The sequence below is a fragment of the Drosophila pseudoobscura genome, chromosome X, assembly GCF_009870125.1.
Source record: "Drosophila pseudoobscura strain MV-25-SWS-2005 chromosome X, UCI_Dpse_MV25, whole genome shotgun sequence".
Lineage (NCBI taxonomy): Eukaryota > Metazoa > Arthropoda > Insecta > Diptera > Drosophilidae > Drosophila > Drosophila pseudoobscura.
In genome coordinates, this window is record NC_046683.1 from 41,145,006 (window position 1) to 41,161,241 (window position 16,236).

A 16,236-nucleotide genomic window follows, 5' to 3' on the forward strand; every position below is an offset into this window, starting at 1 on the left:
CCAGGGCAACACACTTTTTGGCTATTAGTTTCTCACATATTTAATGGACAATATCAAGCCGAGCTGAATGCAATCTCAACAATGTTTTGGACACACTTGTCTCTGTCTTAGGTCTCTACACTAAATGCTAAAACAGCTTGGCAGCTCTCAGAACTGCAGTCGCTTCTTCTGTGGCAGGCTGTTGCCGCGAACGGTAGTCTCCACCAGCTTGCGCTTCACCGCCTGGCCGGGCTTCTCGTCGGCCTTTGCATTGGCCGCCACTATGGCCGAGGGCAGGGGTAGCTTTGGACCAACGGTGGGAGCCGGCTTGTTGCCAAAGTAGGGCATGCTCAGTGCCTCGCGGCAGGAGACACGCCGCAGCGGATTCATGGCGAAGAGGCGGCGCATTAGGTGGATGAGGTCATTGTCGGCGGCAGTGAATATATTCTCCAACGGGGTGCCCGTGAAGTGGCGGAACTGTAGATAGTCGTGCAGCTTCCCCAGATACGGCCACTCGGCCTCTGAGGGTGTTCCGAGGGTGGCAAAGATGCGGGTCAGCTGATCCAGATCCGAGTCGCCGGGAATAAAAGGCACGCGCAGCATGAGCTCCGCCAGAATGCAGCCGACGGCCCACATGTCTACACCAGTGCCGTACTGGCGGGCACCAAAGAGCAGCTCGGGCGACCGATACCAGCGCGTGACCACGTGATGGGTGTAGATCCGATTTGGCGAACCGTATGTCTTGGCCAGGCCGAAATCACCGATCTTGAGCACACCGTCGCTATTGACCAGCAGATTGTTGGGCTTCAGATCGCGATGCAGGATCCAGTGGAGGTGCAGGTACTCCAGGCCGCGCAACGTCATGATGGCGTACGCCTTGATATTGGCCTGCGTGAGTATGATCTTGGTGTCCTTGATGATCACCTCCAGGTCGGTGTCCATAAAGTCAAACACCAGCGACACGTTCGACAGCTGTCCGAACACATCCACCAGCCCAATGATGTTTTCATGCTGCAGTTCCTGCAGAATTTTGATCTCGCGCAAAGCGGTTCGATTGATTCCATCTCGAGCATCTTCGCGGCTGCCACGCTTGATCTTCTTCACGGCCACAATCTGGCTGGTCACCGTGTCCCGAGCCTTGTACACAATCGCAAACTGGGAGAGGAGAATGGACAATGCATTTAAAGAGAAATAAACGTCAATATAATATAAATAAAGCTTTAGCGTTGCAGAAAACTCACCTGACCCTCACCAAGGAACGACAGTTTGGCATAGCGGTCGCCTTTGTCGCTGCTGTGGGGCGCCATGTGGGCGCCAGCTTCTCCGCAAAGCACCATTAATAACGCAAACAAATTTAATTAGCAAATGGCAAACAAAACTAAACACAAAAATTAATTGAATTGCACGGAAGCAATCGATGGGGCTTGTGCACTACCGGCACCACCGATTAAAGCTGGTAGCATCGTTGACATCGATGGTTTTGCATTTAGTTGGCGCCCATGAAATAACACACACTAACATAAGTGGCTACAACATGTTTATAGATTAAGGCAACATCCCACTGCTTCTGAAAGGACATTTAGGTAAGCTGGGCCAACCTGCTGCTTCAAAATTATTTTAATATATTTTTGATTTCACTTAATTTGATTGTTTTTAAAACATCGATGTTTCTCCAGCTCTAATCGATAGTTCAGTGCGATAAACATAAAATAGTACAACGCGTTGGCGGTGCCGGCTGTTGTTTTACAACACTGATCTCAAGGGAGCATTTTTTTCTTTGCTGCTGTGTTTTCAAGCAAAAATATAGTTTAAATTAAATTTCGCACGAAGTTCCAACAAAAATGGATGTTCGCCCGAATCAGACCATCTATATTAACAACCTGAACGAAAAGATCAAGAAGGAGGAACTGAAAAAGTCCCTCTATGCCATCTTCTCGCAGTTCGGCCAAATTCTCGATATTGTCGCCCTGAAGACACTAAAAATGCGCGGCCAGGCATTTGTTGTATTCAAGGAGATCGGCAGTGCATCCAACGCGCTGCGCACTATGCAGGGCTTCCCGTTCTACGACAAGCCCATGCGCATCGCCTACTCCAAGTGTGACTCGGACATCGTGGCCAAGCTTAAGGGCACATTCAAGGAGCGCCCCAAGAAGGTGAAGCCGCCAAAGCCCACACCGGGTATCGATGACAAAAAGTAAGTACCCTCCGCACAAATACAAGCATTCCATTCGTATCCAGAAACAATAACAAACCATTTTCTTTCCATACACCCCACCCCCCGCAGGGACAAGAAGAAGAAGCCGGTTACCACTGAAAATTCGAATCCAAATACGCAAACGGAGCAGCCGCCAAATCAAATTCTCTTCCTTACCAATCTGCCGGAGGAAACCAACGAGATGATGCTGTCGATGTTGTTCAATCAGTTCCCCGGCTTCAAGGAGGTTCGCCTGGTGCCCAACCGACACGACATTGCCTTTGTCGAGTTCACCACAGAACTGCAGAGTAATGCCGCCAAGGAGGCACTACAGGGCTTCAAGATTACACCCACACACGCCATGAAGATTACTTTCGCCAAGAAGTAGGACCACCAAGGCTGTAGTGAAACTGAAACACCCCCGAAGCCCCGAGCCCACTTTTTTTTAACGTGCTAATTTAAATAGAATAAACCAATCCATTATAAAACGAAACAATTGCCGAAGAATTCTGGTTGAAAGTTAACATATTTAATTGAACAATTGTGTGTTGTTGTTGCACACATTTCCATTTAGTGTATAGTTTTGAAAACAATATTTAACATGTGTAATTGTTGTTTGTGTTAGGGATGCTGTTGTTGCACATATTTCCATTGGATTCTGGTTCTGGTTAGAAGGTTTAAGTCATGTTTTTGTGCTATCGAAATCCAGGATGCCTTACTGGTCGATAGCATCAATAATATTGTTTTGTGTTGCCTTTATGCATTGTTATTTGGTTAGTTGTGTTAGCCTGTGTTGTTGCACATATTTTCATTTCGTGTTTAGTTTCGTTTGCCTGCAATGTATCTGGTTGTTTAATGTCACACAATTATGCATTGCTTTCTGTTTGGAGAACTCTCTGTAGCAGTGCTGCTTTTTATGTCATATTTCCAGGACGCCTCTACTGGTCGATGGCATTCAAAATGCCGTTTAGTGCCTAAAGAAGAATGCATTTTGCTGTGTTACATTTGTGCATTGCATTGCTGTTTTTTTAGAAAACTTACTGTGCTGTGTTGTTTGTGTTTTTTGCTCCTTAGTTTTCCATGACGCCTTCTTGCTCCATGGTATCAATGACGTCGTCGGGGGCGTCAGGCTGCTCCGATTCGATGAAATTCGAATTGATGGCGCACACATTATTGTCACTGTTTGCCCCTTCGAGCGGCGTCTGGCTGTCTGGCTCGTCGTCGTCGGTGCCCTGGCCGCAATCGCACTCGCTGCCCACATACTTCTCCATGGTCTTGGCCAGCTTTTCGGAGTTACAGCCAACGAAGCAATCGACCACGGTTCCGGTCTTGATGAACACGAACGTTGGCAGGCTGGTCACGTTGTACCGGATGGTTATCTCCTCGTTCTCGTCCACATTCACCTTGAGGACGACGGCACGGTCGGCATACTGCTGGGCCAGCTCCTCCAGCTTGGGGCTGATTATCTTGCACGGTCCACACCAGTTGGCATAGAAATCGATCAGGATCAGCTTGTCCCCTGCATCGGTGACCTGCTGATCGAAGTCATCCTTGCTCTGCACCAGATACACCATCGTTAGTAAAGTTCTAAAAGGAAAACAAAACCAAAATGCACAAACACGGAACAAAATTTTCACATTTTTTTTTTTTTATTTGCTTTTAAATTTGCTCGGAGACTTACGATTTTACAAAAATCAAAAACCTTTACGGTTGAGAAACAACTAACGAACTGAAATCTGGCTGAGGCAGTAGATAGAATTATAGGGCGTCCAAAATTTGTTCAAAGGCAAGGCCTACTTTTTGCACGAAATTTTTCAATTGCTTCTTTGAAACAATGTTGTGTGCTCGTTGATGTTTCAGAAGTATGTTTCGAATTACGTAGATACATTTCAGGGGAGAGAGAGGAGAGCTTTAGTGGACAATGAATCCAATTCCACGAATACAATGCCTAGCTTTCGAATAAAGAAAATAAAAGACATACATATCAATGCAATCACGAATGGCGGAGTCGCTGCTCGTTTCAAATGTACGCCTGATTTGCAGCAGTGTGACCTTTATGAGTGTGTGCAATAATATCCCAATAGTGCAATATAATGTTGGACATTTTAAGTGAGAGAGACGGAGAGAGTATAAGAGCTAGTGGACAATGAAATTCCACGAATTGCAGGTTAATTGTATAGATAAAAATGGCGCGAATTCCAAATTCCGCAGATCGGCCGAGCCGAGGCTATAAAAGGTACCACGAGGCCCACAAGTAGTCCCAAAAAATGAACGTCGAGCCAACGCATCCCCGCTTGAGCAAAACCGCGAGACTGAAAAGTTCTTTGTACACATAGTTTTTTTAATTTATCGTGTGCACATAAAACACGAAAATGGCTTGCATCCGTAGCATGAACGACTTTCATAAGAAAATGGATGCTGCCGAGGGTAAGGTTGTGGTCTTGGACTTTTACGCCACCTGGTGCGAGCCCTGCAAAGACATTGACAAGAGCGTCAAGTCCCTGGCCCGCAAGTACTCCACAAAGGCGATGGTCATCAAGATCAATGTGGACAAGTTCTTAGATCTGGTGGATCAATACAAGATCAAGAACATGCCCACATTTATCTTCCTACGGGGCACGACGCGCCTTGCCCGCTTCAGCGGCGCCGATGAGCACAAACTGATTAAAACTATGGAAAAGCTGACCAAGTAAATCCAGCCAATCAAGCCTCAGGCGGGAGTGAGCAGGCTTGACCGCAAATTTAAACCTACCTTTTTTTTACTGAATGTGCGTTATGTGTTTTGTAACCCTCGAAAGAGGGAAATTGTCTTTGTGTATGTCTAGAATATAAGAAATATGTATTTTTTGTGGAAACTGTGAAATTTGTCAAACATAACCTCACCAAAATTGTAAGAGAAAATTTAATCTTTTGGCATCTGCGATGTCGCCTTAACATAACCTCAATCTCACATAAGAAAAAGAAAACGAAAAGAAACAAAACAAAAAATTGTGTATGTATGTATGTAGTCGTGCATCTGTGATGCGAAAATGCGAAATGAAAAAGAGAATGTTGCCCTAAAACTATATTTAATTGATATTTAACGTGTAAGCTTGGAATGCCGCCGTAAAGAAAGATAAACTACTCGAAATGCCTTTTATATGATAATTTGCTTTAACCATTTAGAAATAAAGATTCCAAATTTGACTAAAAACTACATGAATTTTCTTAGTTGGCTTTGGGGAACTTTGACGTTTTGGTTAAATGTGTCTCAGTCTCATTAGAAAAAATCTTAAACCACACACATGAAAAAATCATTTTCGTCATAATAAACCAGCCAAAAAATATTTAGGACGCAGCTAAATTCTCAATTGCAGTTTGAATAAAATAAAAATCAAAGATAATCCAGCAGTTACACGATAGCAGATAGCAGACGCAGACAGCAGTATCCATCATGTCATACCAGATCAAGTCGACGCCGTTTTTCCGCCGCATGTACAACAATAGCCAAAGGAATGGCCAGCTGCAGCGTTTGAGGGAGGAGTACGAGCGGATACAGGAGTTCAACGACCGCACCATCGAGCTGAAGATGCGCCAGGTGAGGCTGAAGCGACTCTTCCGCGAGATCGAGGAGATCAAAGAGGGGCCCCCCGCCATGTCGGGCACTGGCACTAGCACTGGCGCTGTCGCTGGCGCTGGCCCTGGTCCTGGCCTCGATGGCACTGGCACCTGCAACGTTGGAACCTCCTCCGCCACGGCTAGGTCGATGCAACGACGCCGTCGGCTGGAGCTGCTGGCGCCAACGGTCGAGCAACAGCAGTATCTGCAGCGCCTGGACACGCTGGCACGCGCCAAAGAGCTGGGCAAGGAGATTTCTCGTCGCAATGCGGAACTGGCCGAGGCCGGTGTAGGCCACTACCTGCGCAGCGATCTGCGATTGACCACCAAAATGCAAGCGGCCGTTAATGCGAAGCGCGCGGCGGCGGACAGACGGGAGCGGGCCGCCAAACGGATCAGCTACGGCAATGCCCAGTCCAAGCACAACCTGAAGCGACTCGTCACCAGCCGCTTGCGGCGTCTTTGTGGTGGTGGATCCACTGGCACGGGCGCCGCCGGTGCTGGCTTGATGGACTCCTCCCCTGGCAGCTCTGGCCAGCAAGGACCAGTGGCTGGCACCAATGCGTCACGGCTGCAGCGTCCTGATCTGACTAAGAAGGCCATGCTCAAGCAGCGTCTGCTCTACGGCAACTCGCGCTCCTGCAGCAACATGAGGCGGCTGAGGCGTCACAACCAAATCCAGGGCCACGGCCGAGACCAGGCGCCTGTGAAATTGTGCAGCCAGGTGGAGCTTCTGGCCGACTTCGTCGAGGAAGGGGATGATGGTGATGAGGAAGAGCAGGGCCTGGAGCTGCCGAGCGAGTCATCTGGCCGCTTGCAAATGGCCCACTACACGCCCAGCAGCAGCGGCACCACGGACACCATCACAACGGAGGATCTGGATGATCTGGAAGACTTTGGGGAACTAAAGGACCAGGGGGCACCAGCCACGATTCTAGAAGGGACATCTGAAGAGGAGGATGGCTCCGAGACAGAAATGTGCACGGTTTCGCGTGCATCTACATCCCAGGCGATAAAACAGGGCTCACAGTGCTCCAGGCAGGTATCGATGGCGCTCCAGACTGAAGGTACAGATCGCGTGCACCCCGAGGGTGCGGTGTCCAGCACTCAGGACAACACCAACAATTCGCACCGCATCTCCCTGACCCTGCCGTGGTTCAAGGCCTTTCCCAGATTATTGGACGGCACTCTGCCAGTGCCAGCCTCCACCACCGAAAGCATTGCGTCGAGCAGCAGCTATGAAGATCTGGCCACCTCCAACCATTCTTATGGAGACGACTATTCCTATCCGCAGCACCAGGGATTTGTCCTGCCGCCCTTCAGGTTCCGCAAATCAAACAACTAGAAAGTGCCGATGGGACAGTACGGGATGGTCGGGCCACAAAGCGATGAAGCAGCAAAAAAAATACAAATAAACCAAAACTTGAGTTCGATTCCTGCCCTAGACTGGACCCGTGACCGAAGCTGTGCTCCAGATCCAGATCTCACCGAAAGGGTAAGTAGATGAAAAGCATAGGATCTGCTAATCCTCCGCTGATCCTCTGCCCACTCTCCAGGACACAGGCGTGGCGGCTACAATTCTACTTTTTTGAGCTCCGCAATGAGCGAGAGAGAGGCAAAAAATTCCAATTGTAACTCCCGAGACGCCAATCGCCTCAGTGTGGGGAAACACAGACGGACACGTGTCCAGGAGGGGATCCGCATCCGCCCATATACCAAGCAGAAGCCCTATCCAAACGGAGTCCCAATTTCAGACGAAGAAAGACGGAGAATGGGAGAATGATACAGATTATCGGAGAATACATTGAAATTTCTTTGTTTTGAGCGAGTACAAATTAAACGCACAACATTATTAGTTTTTGTTTTTGGTTTTTAGTCTTCCACAGTGTAATTAATAGATGCGATTGTAGATGTTTATTTTATTTATAATCCTTTCTTTTGTAAAAGAATTTTTCGTAATAAGTGCGACGCTCTTCCTCCTTCTCCTTAGCCTTGAGCGCGGCTTCCCTCTGCAATTTCTGCAAGGGCATCTGCTCCTTTTTGTAGCCAACCATCCAGTCACGCAGCGCCTTTTCCAGGTCCTGCAGAAGGGGGTTGTGGCTCGGGGGAATCTTAAATTCCCTAAAATACGATGTTGCGGACATGATTTCATTGAAATATTTCACAAAATCTAGATCCTTATCCGCATCCATGGGAAACACACCAGTCTCGAGCATTTCAAAGCTAAAGGAGACCAAAGGGAAATTGCAGAAATTCACCATTTTAGCATTTAAAATGGATCGGATCTCTCTAGAGAATACTCACGTGGGGAGACGCTCGCACAAGTAGCGAATGCGGCGGCCACAATGCTGTTTGATGATACGCTCGTCAAAATGATCGCTTTCGCCCGCGAGTTTCTCCAGAATCATTTTGCTGTTTAGCGACTCATCAGACCGGTTGTGTTCGTATATTTTGATTGAATAGATCTCATCCTGCTGGTCCGCCTCAATGATATGGGCAAACGTCTCGCGACACAAAAGTGCGGCACGGAGCTCCTCCGTTACGTCGGCCGGCCAAGTGTGATTCAGCGGATGGATATGCGAGAGTGCTCCCCTGACGGCCATGGCCGGAATATTGGTGAACACATTTGGTAAAAACCGTAGTTCTTCGCTTGCACACTTCTCCAGACGGCCATAGTCCACGTAGAAGACAGAAACGTCCGTAGCATTCTCCTGTGGTGCGGACACAATGCGAACCCGCTTCCAGCCACCCCAATTTGAACGGGCGGCACAAATGTATCCAGGACGTAGGAAAAACCGAGTGATAGGCTTCTGGTATCTGTTTTCGTTGGGTAGGTGCCGTTTGTGGAAAAAGTCGCTGCGGTTAAATATGTAAATTTTTTTTTGAGCTGCTGTCCAGGAGGGTGGAATGGATACACGACAACTTACCTTATCTGCAAATGCAGATTTTCCAGATCGCGAGCATAATTTTCCTCAGCGATTTGGAACCAAAACTGAAAGGGGCTGTACACCTGAAAGACGAGGGATGATGAACGATGAATATCTCATCAATTCACACAGTTACTGATTTTTTGCTTCTTCAGAGGCAACACATACATTGGTTACAATGATTTTGAATTTGTCTTGGCGTTTGACGGCGTCCAAGGACAACAAGGAGAAGCGGCGCAGCTCCTGCTTCAACATCACTGCACATAAGGGTCTATCGATCATAAAAACTGAATCCGTCTGGAGACCAATAGATAATTTGTGGTTAAATAAATGTATATATTTAAATGGGGTGATGGTTTTTACTGACCAAACAACACTTCGGTATGGCCTGTCCACGGAAGCAATTTCCAGATTCCTTATCCTTTTCCTGCTTCTCCACTACGATGTCATCACTGTCGTAGCTATATGTCGAAGAAGCAGCAGTGCCATCTCCGATCAGCCCATCATCCTTGGATTTTACCAGCTGAGCTTTCGTCTCACCGGGCAGGATTATAGCCTCTTCCTTAAATGACGAGTCAGGCTGGGCCTCTTCCTTGAATGAAGAGTCAGGCTGTGCCTCTTCCTTGAATGAAGAGTCAGGCTGTGCCTCTTCCTCGAAAGACGAGTCATACTGCGCCTCTTCCTTGAATGAAGAGTCAGGCTGGGCCTCTTCCTTGAGTGAAGAGTCAGGCTGTTCCTCTTCCTTGAATGAAGAGTCAGGCTGTGCCTCTTCCTCGAAAGACGAGTCAGGCTGTGCCTCTTCCTTGAATGAAGAGTTAGGCTGTGCCTCTTCCTCGAAAGACGAGTCATACTGCGCCTCTTCCTTGAATGAAGAGTCAGGCTGGGCCTCTTCCTTGAGTGAAGAGTCAGGCTGTGCCTCTTCCTTGAATGAAGAGTCACGCTGTGCCTCTTCCTTGAATGAAGATTCAGGCTGTGCCTCTTCCTTGAATGAAGAGTCAGGCTGTGCCTCTTCCTTGAATGAAGAGTCAGGCTGTGCCTCTTCCTCGAAAGACGAGTCATACTGCGCCTCTTCCTTGAATGAAGAGTCAGGCTGTGCCTCTTCCTTGAGTGAAGAGTCAGGCTGTGCCTCTTCCTTGAATGAAGAGTCAGGCTGTGCCTCTTCCTCGAAAGACGAGTCACGCTGTGCCTTTTCCTTGAATGAAGAGTCAGGCTGTGCCTCTTCCTTGAATGACGAGTCATACTGCGCCTCTTCCTTGAATGAAGAGTTAGGCTGTGCCTCTTCCTTGAGTGAAGAGTCAGGCTGTGCCTCTTCCTTGAATGACGAGTCATACTGCGCCTCTTCCTTGAATGAAGAGTCAGGCTGTGCCTCTTCCTTGAATGAAGAGTCAGGCTGTGCCTCTTCCTTGAATGAAGAGTCAGGCTGTGCCTCTTCCTTGAATGAAGAGTCAGGCTGTGCCTCTTCCTTGAATGAAGAGTCATACTGCGCCTCTTCCTTGAATGAAGAGTCAGGCTGTGCCTCTTCCTTGAATGAAGAGTCAGGCTGGGCCTCTTCCTTGAATGAAGAGTCAGGCTGGGCCTCTTCCTTGAATGAAGAGTCAGGCTGTGCCGCTTCCTCGAAAGACGAGTCAGGCTGTGCCTTTTCCTTGAATGAAGAGTCAGGCTGTGCCTCTTCCTCGAAAGACGACTCAGGCTGTGCCTCGATCTTCTCATGGTTGATGTATTCTTTTTTATTGGCGCATGCATGGCCGCCCAACAATGGAGCGCAGTCAAGGACGCTGTTGTCGTCTCCACTTTCAAGGAATGGGAATCGAACTTTATTTTCCGTCTAAAAATGTACCAATTCTTAGTGAGAATACAGTTTACTGGAATTTCACTTACCTGACCGACGAAGAACGCATTTTCATTATTTTGGTTGTATTTCCCTATAATGCCTTCAATGCGCGTCGCAGTTTCGAGCACTAGGCACTCCACATCGCTTTGCTTCTGACCATGGCAAGAGGAGAAATTAGTTTCCAGGTTGATATTCGTCGGTTTTCCCATGCCGTAATCGTTTTTCTTTTGTTTAATTTATTAACAAACGCTTTCCTGCTCCTTAGTGCACACATAAATAGCCAGCAAACAGCAACGCGCAATACGTACGTAATTTTGAGTAACGGAATTCTTGTCCACAAACCTACAATGGCCATATGACATTAGGCTTTGTTCAATAGCTACAAAAATATCTTATGGGAAAAGCAGACAGTGAGAGTGAGACAAATATATGTGTCAGCTTGGTTTTCCAGTTAATCTGGAAGCAGCGCCGCGGCAGAGATGATCGATTTCGGTTGGCTGTGTCACACACACACACAGACCATCGACTGATAGCCGGGACCCGTGTCTGGAGATAGCCCCGAACACCAATTTTGCGTTATGTCTTAAAAGCTATCTCTCGCTTTGCATTAAAGTTAGTAAATTTGAATGTCATGACACCATAAATGAATTGAACACAGGTGAACTATCGATAATCTTTTAAAATATTTTCATTGTGGTTGGTGCAGCAGTATATCGGCGCCGATGTATCGCTTCTGTTTGGGAAAGATCGCTATCGACAGCAGCTCTGAGTTTGTTTACCACGCACGTGCTGTGGCCTAAATTGTTATTAAATTTACTTAAAATGGACAGTGAAGCAGATGATTATGAGCTGACCGGCTCCGAGCAGGAGTATGATGAAGATGAGCGCGAGATTCTGGAAGACCTGCGCAAGCAGCGTAACAAGCGCAAGCAAGACGCATCTGCACCACAGGAGATTTTAGCATTCAGCGATGAAGATGAGGAGGAGGATGACAATGTTGCTGACCTGATGCGCGACAGCGACATCGAAGGGGCCGACGATGATGATGCCCACTTGCCTAACACCATGGACTGGGGCACCAGGCGAAGCACCTACTACAACACAGACTTTGTGGACCCCGACTACAGCAGCTACAACGCCCAGGAGGAGGAGGAGGCTAAGGCCGAGGAAGAGGAGGCCAAAAAGATTCAGCTGCGCCTGGCCAAGCGATTTAGCGAGGCTGACTTCCAGCTAGACGATGTGCCTGCTGCCATCAGTGACGAAGAGGTGGACGGCGATGTTGCCAAATCTGGCATCAAGGTTACCGCCGATCTGACAGGTCTCACGGGGCGCGAGCGCCTGCAGCTGCTACAGAAGGACTCGCCCGAGTTCCTCGGCCTCACCCAGGACTTCCATCTGCATTTGGGCGAGGTTCAACAGCTGATTACGCCCGTGCTCAACTACGTGCGCAACCATCAAGTGCCCATGGTGCCGGCCCTGGAGTTCGCCAGTGTCTACCACAACGTCCTGGCCACTTACTGCTCCAACGTGTCCTACTACCTGCTGCTCAAGGCCAGGCGCAGCAATGTCAAGCTGCATCCCGTGATAAAACGTCTCGTGCAACTGAAGCAGCTGCGTGAGCAACTGACGTCACGCTATGACACGTACATCAAGCCCCAGCTGGAGGCCCTGCTCGAACGCATCCAGGATGGTGATGCCTTCACAGTCCTCGATGTGGCTCAGCGCAAGGCCAAACTACAGATCCTCAACAAATTCGAGCAGAGAAACGAAAAGGAGAACGGCACAGCGACAGCGACAGCTGAAGACATAAGTGGTGACAGCAGCGACGACGAGGACGCTCAGCTGATGCCTGACCAACAGGACGATGATGAGGACCCTGAAGCCGAAGCTGTGCGCCGCGGCATTACGTATCAAATGGCCAAAAACAAGGGACTCACCCCACATCGCAAGAAGGAGCTGCGCAATCCCCGTGTAAAGCATCGCGGCAAATACCGCAAGGCACTCATCCGACGCAAGGGCGCCGTTCGTGCTGTACGCAAGGAGACGCAACGCTATGGCGGCGAAATGTCTGGCATTAAGGCCACCGTAACCAAGAGCGTCAAATTCCGCACATAAATAAAGAACATGTCATTGCTATTCCACATTTTGTACATTTATTTACTTTGTTTCATTCATAAACTGCTGTGCGGCATATGCCGGAAATGGTGGGTGGGGAACAACATTAAAGCACGTCCGTACGCATGGCGTATAATTGTGTGGCGGGTGTGCGGGCGCGGAGAAGGGTTCCTTGCCCTCCTACAATTAGAAAAAAAAAAAGAAAACAAAAAATCGTCACAGACGCGCCTGTTCTAGAAAACAAATTAAACTTAAAGTAATTCTAATTAAAGTTCTAGTTTCATTTTTCAGCCGAGTAGTTTACGAAAATCTTCGTTGGACTTGGGCTTCTCTGGCGATGTTAATGGTGTATTGCAGGAATCTGGGTTTGTAGCTGGGGCTATAGCTGTGGCTTTGTCCCCATCTTTCATATCCACATCCTCTGTCTTGGTGGCCGCATCTGCCTCGTTATCAAGCGACAGCACCTTGCGACGCTTAGTGGCCAGCATCTCACGGGTCACAATACTCGGTATTAGCGATGTGGCCACACGACGTTTGGCTGTCGTGATGTTCGAGGTCTTTGGTGGGGGATCAGAAATGGCAACAGATAGCTGGTGGAGGCAATGATTAGATTTCTGCAAGCTCTTTTGTTCCTTGGGAGAATATTTTCTTACCACAGATCCGTTCAGATTATGGCCATTCAATTGTTCAACAGCCTTCTGGGCTGATTCAGCCTGCTCGTATTCAATGTAAGCAATGTTTTTGCGTGTCTTGTACTGTCGGCTGCCGATTGGTAGCTTTTTCTGGACTATGCGAACATCCTTCAACGTGCCACAGGTGGCAAAGAGTTCGTTAAGAGTTTCAGTTGTCGCATTTGGCAGTATGTTTTTAACAAACACTTTGGTTTTTTCGAGTTCCGCTGAAATCAAACATAATATATGTAGTTTATATATTCTTACGTTTCTTTCTTTTGTTACTCACTTGAGTACTTGAGACCTGAGACTGGTGGTGCTGCTGTGGCACGAGGTGCTGCTGTGGCGCGTGGTGCTGCTGTTGTGGCGCGTGGCGGCACTGCTGCTTTAGCGCGTGGTGCTGCTGTGGCACGTACTGATGCTTGGGCTCGCAATGGTGGCTGAGACGTCCTGTACGGTTTTCTCTCTCTTAGTTGCTCGCGGGCATGCTGCTGGTATCTGTGAATGCCATAGTTGCGCTCTGCCGGCAGTTTTATCTTCTGGCATGTGGTTATGGACTTGTAGTCCCCATGGCAGCGCTCGTAGCGACGATATTGTTCGAGAACAAAATTACCATCCTTCAGGAAACGCTGCTTCAGGGCCAAATTCAGAACATCGCGACAACGAACACCGCCATTAAACTGCGACTCCATTTGGGCCCACGTCATCCAAAGGTAACCGCTCTGCTGACTTTTATCGAAAGCTGCGCAAAAGAAAAATGTACAAATTTTTAGAAATACGAAGAAAGTACTTGCAGGGCATTGCAGGGCAAGGCCAACAAAACAAACGCTTACACATGATGTACTCCCAGATTTTGTAGCCCAGTGCTGGATTCTTAAATTTGGCATACTCCACTTGGGCATACAGCTGGAGCACCTCATAGCTGGTGTCGGCATCCTCGCCGTACAAATCGGAGAGTGTATTCCAGGCTCCATCGAATCTCTCACGCACGCGTGTGCACTGATCGCTGTCCGATACATCGCACTGGCGTACCATAAACGCCAAGTAGTCCAAATGCAGCTCCACCGTCGCCTTTATGTTGATGGCCAGTCTGTGGAAGATACCCTTCAGCACGTTATCCACCTCCTGAACGGTGTGTCCTTCGGTCTCCATTAAATGGATGAGCTTGTGGTTCACCAGCTTGCTGTATGTGCTCATCGCAGCGCGTTTGGCCAGATCCAGGGCGCTGCTGATCTGGTACCCGCCAGTGGGTCGCTTGACACTCTTGTTTGTGAAGTTTATGTAGTCGAGCCAAACTCGTTCGATTTGCGGAAAATGCGAGATGGTTATTTCAAATACCACGCAGGCCAAAGAATCACGAATCTCGTCGGTGTAGTCCATATTATTGATTTCCTCCAGTTGAAGAATGTGGACCGGGGTTAAGCGCTCCCAGTCGACGGGCTCACGCGGATCCTGTATGAGGGGGCTTAGCCATTTCTTGTATCGGTCCAAAAGCTCAACAAACTCGGTGCACTTCTCTTCATCAGAGTTCCAGTTCATGCAGCGACTTTCCATCTCCGCTTTAAAAGCATCTGCTTGTTTGTCTGCATCTGGCGCAGAGGCCAAGAGTTCTCGCAGTTTTTCTATAAAAAAGGGATTCTCCAAAGAGTACTTGGACAGCAGCGACGACCACAGCTTGATGTTGCTGCAGTTCTTCTGGCCAAGCAAATAGTTGCATATTAAATTGGCCAAATCGACATCTACAGGTGACAGATGACAAGATAAATAAGATGGCAAAAGGGGCGATTAAGTGCTGCTGCTGGGCTCACCATAATAGGAGTTCAAGGCTTCGGCGCAATCCTCCTGGAATGCAACATGCTCATCGGGAGAATGGGTCACCAGGAGACGGACGTGCAGGTATTTGCGCCATAATTCTGGTGGCATTATGGCAATCTTTTTGAACTGCACAGCAGCCTCCATAATCAAATCATATTCGTTCAGTTTGCTGCGGATAAAACAACATTACAGTCAGAATTGTGTAATTTCTTGCAATTAGTTATACGTACTAGGCTATCTCGCTCATCCGCATCACTTGGCGGTACTTCAAGTTACTATAACTCGAAAATTTGTCAAACTCTGCTTTCAGCTCCTGCTCCTGGTATTCGCTCATCGACTCGGAGTCGGTGTCGGAATCTGATTCCGAGCTTATTTCAATGGGAGCTAAGTTTACCAGTTCAACGGTGTTGGGAGTCTTGATGACATCGCCGGCATTTTGAGCCTGAAAAAATTTGTTCATGTTAATTTTCACAGGCGACTGGTGACTGGTGACTGGCGACTGGCGACCACAAGCATAAACCACTTACCACTTCAGGTACTTCACTATCCATTTTAATAAATTCTTTTCTTTTATGATAGCTTTATATGCAGCCTTGATGAAGCAGAAATTATTTTTTACGCGCGAATAATCTGGATAATAACTTGCGGCGTCGGGGAAAAGAATTACACGGTAACTACACATTTGCTACATAATGGGAGGAAAAATGGTCACCCTGGAAAGAAGTATGGATTAGTATATCGATAGTCCCGAGATTTTAAACTTATTGCCCTGAATCGGTATTTTTTACTCCAATATCGGCTGTTACACATACCATGTGTGAAATAACGAATGTTATTTATAGCTAGTATATTTCAATGAAAAAATGGTTTCAAAGTTATTATTATCGACTCTACCATATTGTTCATTAAATAATTAGCTATTAATACAATATGTCTTCTTATCGATGTACTAAAATGCTCAAAGAACTTGATATATTGACCATAGAAAAAACACAGTTTACTCGAATTTTTTAGAACACATTCAATTTTATAAAACGCTATACTGCCACTTCACTTCACTGCAATGACAAAAGGATGGGATGCAGTGTGAGCGAGAGAAATAAGAAA

General features: G+C 47.7%; 8 protein-coding genes across 10 annotated transcripts; 4 read left to right on the forward strand and 4 right to left on the reverse strand.

Annotated features, from left to right (window-relative positions):
* Positions 1-22: 22 nt before the first annotated feature.
* Cdk7 (Cyclin-dependent kinase 7) lies at positions 23-1,581 on the reverse strand. Its single transcript, XM_001355376.4, has 2 exons — positions 1,221-1,581; positions 23-1,134 (listed from the first exon to the last, which is right to left on the reverse strand). Exons 1-2 carry the CDS (start codon positions 1,314-1,316, stop codon positions 148-150), a joined length of 1,083 nt encoding a protein of 360 aa, XP_001355412.2. The 5' UTR covers positions 1,317-1,581; the 3' UTR covers positions 23-147.
* Positions 1,582-1,700: 119 nt separating this feature from the next.
* On the forward strand, positions 1,701-2,669 carry snf (U1 small nuclear ribonucleoprotein A snf). Its single transcript, XM_001355375.4, has 2 exons — positions 1,701-2,173; positions 2,264-2,669. Exons 1-2 carry the CDS (start codon positions 1,821-1,823, stop codon positions 2,559-2,561), a joined length of 651 nt encoding a protein of 216 aa, XP_001355411.1. The 5' UTR covers positions 1,701-1,820; the 3' UTR covers positions 2,562-2,669.
* An 11-nt stretch (positions 2,670-2,680) lies between these two features.
* On the reverse strand, positions 2,681-3,965 carry TrxT (Thioredoxin T). Its single transcript, XM_001355374.3, has 3 exons — positions 3,855-3,965; positions 3,215-3,760; positions 2,681-3,147 (listed from the first exon to the last, which is right to left on the reverse strand). The coding sequence occupies exon 2, from the start codon at positions 3,745-3,747 to the stop codon at positions 3,244-3,246; it is 504 nt and encodes a 167-aa protein (XP_001355410.2). The 5' UTR covers positions 3,748-3,760; positions 3,855-3,965; the 3' UTR covers positions 2,681-3,147; positions 3,215-3,243.
* Positions 3,966-4,413: 448 nt separating this feature from the next.
* Positions 4,414-5,221, forward strand: dhd (deadhead). Its single transcript, XM_001355373.4, has one exon. The coding sequence runs from the start codon at positions 4,546-4,548 to the stop codon at positions 4,864-4,866; it is 321 nt and encodes a 106-aa protein (XP_001355409.1). The 5' UTR covers positions 4,414-4,545; the 3' UTR covers positions 4,867-5,221.
* Positions 5,222-5,421: 200 nt separating this feature from the next.
* On the forward strand, positions 5,422-7,622 carry LOC4815637 (uncharacterized). The gene is made up of 2 exons (XM_001355372.4): positions 5,422-7,265; positions 7,327-7,622. Exon 1 carries the CDS (start codon positions 5,607-5,609, stop codon positions 7,113-7,115), a length of 1,509 nt encoding a protein of 502 aa, XP_001355408.3. The 5' UTR covers positions 5,422-5,606; the 3' UTR covers positions 7,116-7,265; positions 7,327-7,622.
* Positions 7,623-7,661: 39 nt separating this feature from the next.
* On the reverse strand, positions 7,662-11,025 carry LOC6902043 (uncharacterized). 3 transcript variants are annotated; one of them, XM_033384742.1, is made up of 8 exons: positions 10,576-11,025; positions 10,100-10,522; positions 9,464-9,919; positions 9,065-9,343; positions 8,866-8,994; positions 8,698-8,780; positions 8,075-8,626; positions 7,662-7,993 (listed from the first exon to the last, which is right to left on the reverse strand). In XM_033384742.1, the coding sequence occupies exons 1-8, from the start codon at positions 10,735-10,737 to the stop codon at positions 7,690-7,692; spliced, it is 2,388 nt and encodes a 795-aa protein (XP_033240633.1). In that variant the 5' UTR covers positions 10,738-11,025; the 3' UTR covers positions 7,662-7,689. The 3 variants fall into 3 exon arrangements, with proteins under 3 accessions (XP_033240633.1, XP_033240632.1, XP_033240631.1); XM_033384741.1 differs by having other exon boundaries at positions 8,075-8,587; positions 9,065-9,919; XM_033384740.1 differs by having other exon boundaries at positions 9,065-9,919.
* A 207-nt stretch (positions 11,026-11,232) lies between these two features.
* Positions 11,233-12,684, forward strand: Sas10 (UTP3 small subunit processome component Sas10). Its single transcript, XM_001355371.3, has one exon. It carries the CDS (start codon positions 11,351-11,353, stop codon positions 12,641-12,643), a length of 1,293 nt encoding a protein of 430 aa, XP_001355407.2. The 5' UTR covers positions 11,233-11,350; the 3' UTR covers positions 12,644-12,684.
* Rnp4F (RNA-binding protein 4F) lies at positions 12,659-16,031 on the reverse strand. The gene is made up of 8 exons (XM_001355370.4): positions 15,942-16,031; positions 15,657-15,842; positions 15,360-15,571; positions 15,123-15,298; positions 14,148-15,053; positions 13,604-14,056; positions 13,297-13,541; positions 12,659-13,233 (listed from the first exon to the last, which is right to left on the reverse strand). The coding sequence occupies exons 2-8, from the start codon at positions 15,678-15,680 to the stop codon at positions 12,931-12,933; spliced, it is 2,319 nt and encodes a 772-aa protein (XP_001355406.3). The 5' UTR covers positions 15,681-15,842; positions 15,942-16,031; the 3' UTR covers positions 12,659-12,930.
* Between the last annotated feature and the right edge of the window lie 205 nt (positions 16,032-16,236).

Bases quoted from the DNA above. Each gene is read 5' to 3' on its own strand.
- LOC6902043 (XM_033384740.1), bottom strand. From the start codon at position 10,737: ATGGGAAAACCGACGAATATCAACCTGGAAACTAATTTCTCCTCTTGC. The intron at 10,523-10,575 runs GTAAGTGAAATT...GTACATTTTTAG, and splicing joins ATGCGTTCTTCGTCGGTCAG to ACGGAAAATAAAGTTCGATT. The intron at 7,994-8,074 runs GTGAGTATTCTC...GGTCTCCTTTAG, and splicing joins TTGTGCGAGCGTCTCCCCAC to CTTTGAAATGCTCGAGACTG.
- LOC4815637 (XM_001355372.4), top strand. From the start codon at position 5,607: ATGTCATACCAGATCAAGTCGACGCCGTTTTTCCGCCGCATGTACAAC.
- Cdk7 (XM_001355376.4), bottom strand. From the start codon at position 1,316: ATGGTGCTTTGCGGAGAAGCTGGCGCCCACATGGCGCCCCACAGCAGC. The intron at 1,135-1,220 runs GTGAGTTTTCTG...CTCCTCTCCCAG, and splicing joins CGTTCCTTGGTGAGGGTCAG to TTTGCGATTGTGTACAAGGC.
- TrxT (XM_001355374.3), bottom strand. From the start codon at position 3,747: ATGGTGTATCTGGTGCAGAGCAAGGATGACTTCGATCAGCAGGTCACC.
- snf (XM_001355375.4), top strand. From the start codon at position 1,821: ATGGATGTTCGCCCGAATCAGACCATCTATATTAACAACCTGAACGAA. The intron at 2,174-2,263 runs GTAAGTACCCTC...CACCCCCCGCAG, and splicing joins CCGGGTATCGATGACAAAAA to GGACAAGAAGAAGAAGCCGG.
- Rnp4F (XM_001355370.4), bottom strand. From the start codon at position 15,680: ATGGATAGTGAAGTACCTGAAGTG. The intron at 15,299-15,359 runs GTACGTATAACT...TTTTATCCGCAG, and splicing joins CGGATGAGCGAGATAGCCTA to CAAACTGAACGAATATGATT. The intron at 13,234-13,296 runs GTAAGAAAATAT...TGCCTCCACCAG, and splicing joins ATAATCTGAACGGATCTGTG to CTATCTGTTGCCATTTCTGA.
- dhd (XM_001355373.4), top strand. From the start codon at position 4,546: ATGGCTTGCATCCGTAGCATGAACGACTTTCATAAGAAAATGGATGCT.
- Sas10 (XM_001355371.3), top strand. From the start codon at position 11,351: ATGGACAGTGAAGCAGATGATTATGAGCTGACCGGCTCCGAGCAGGAG.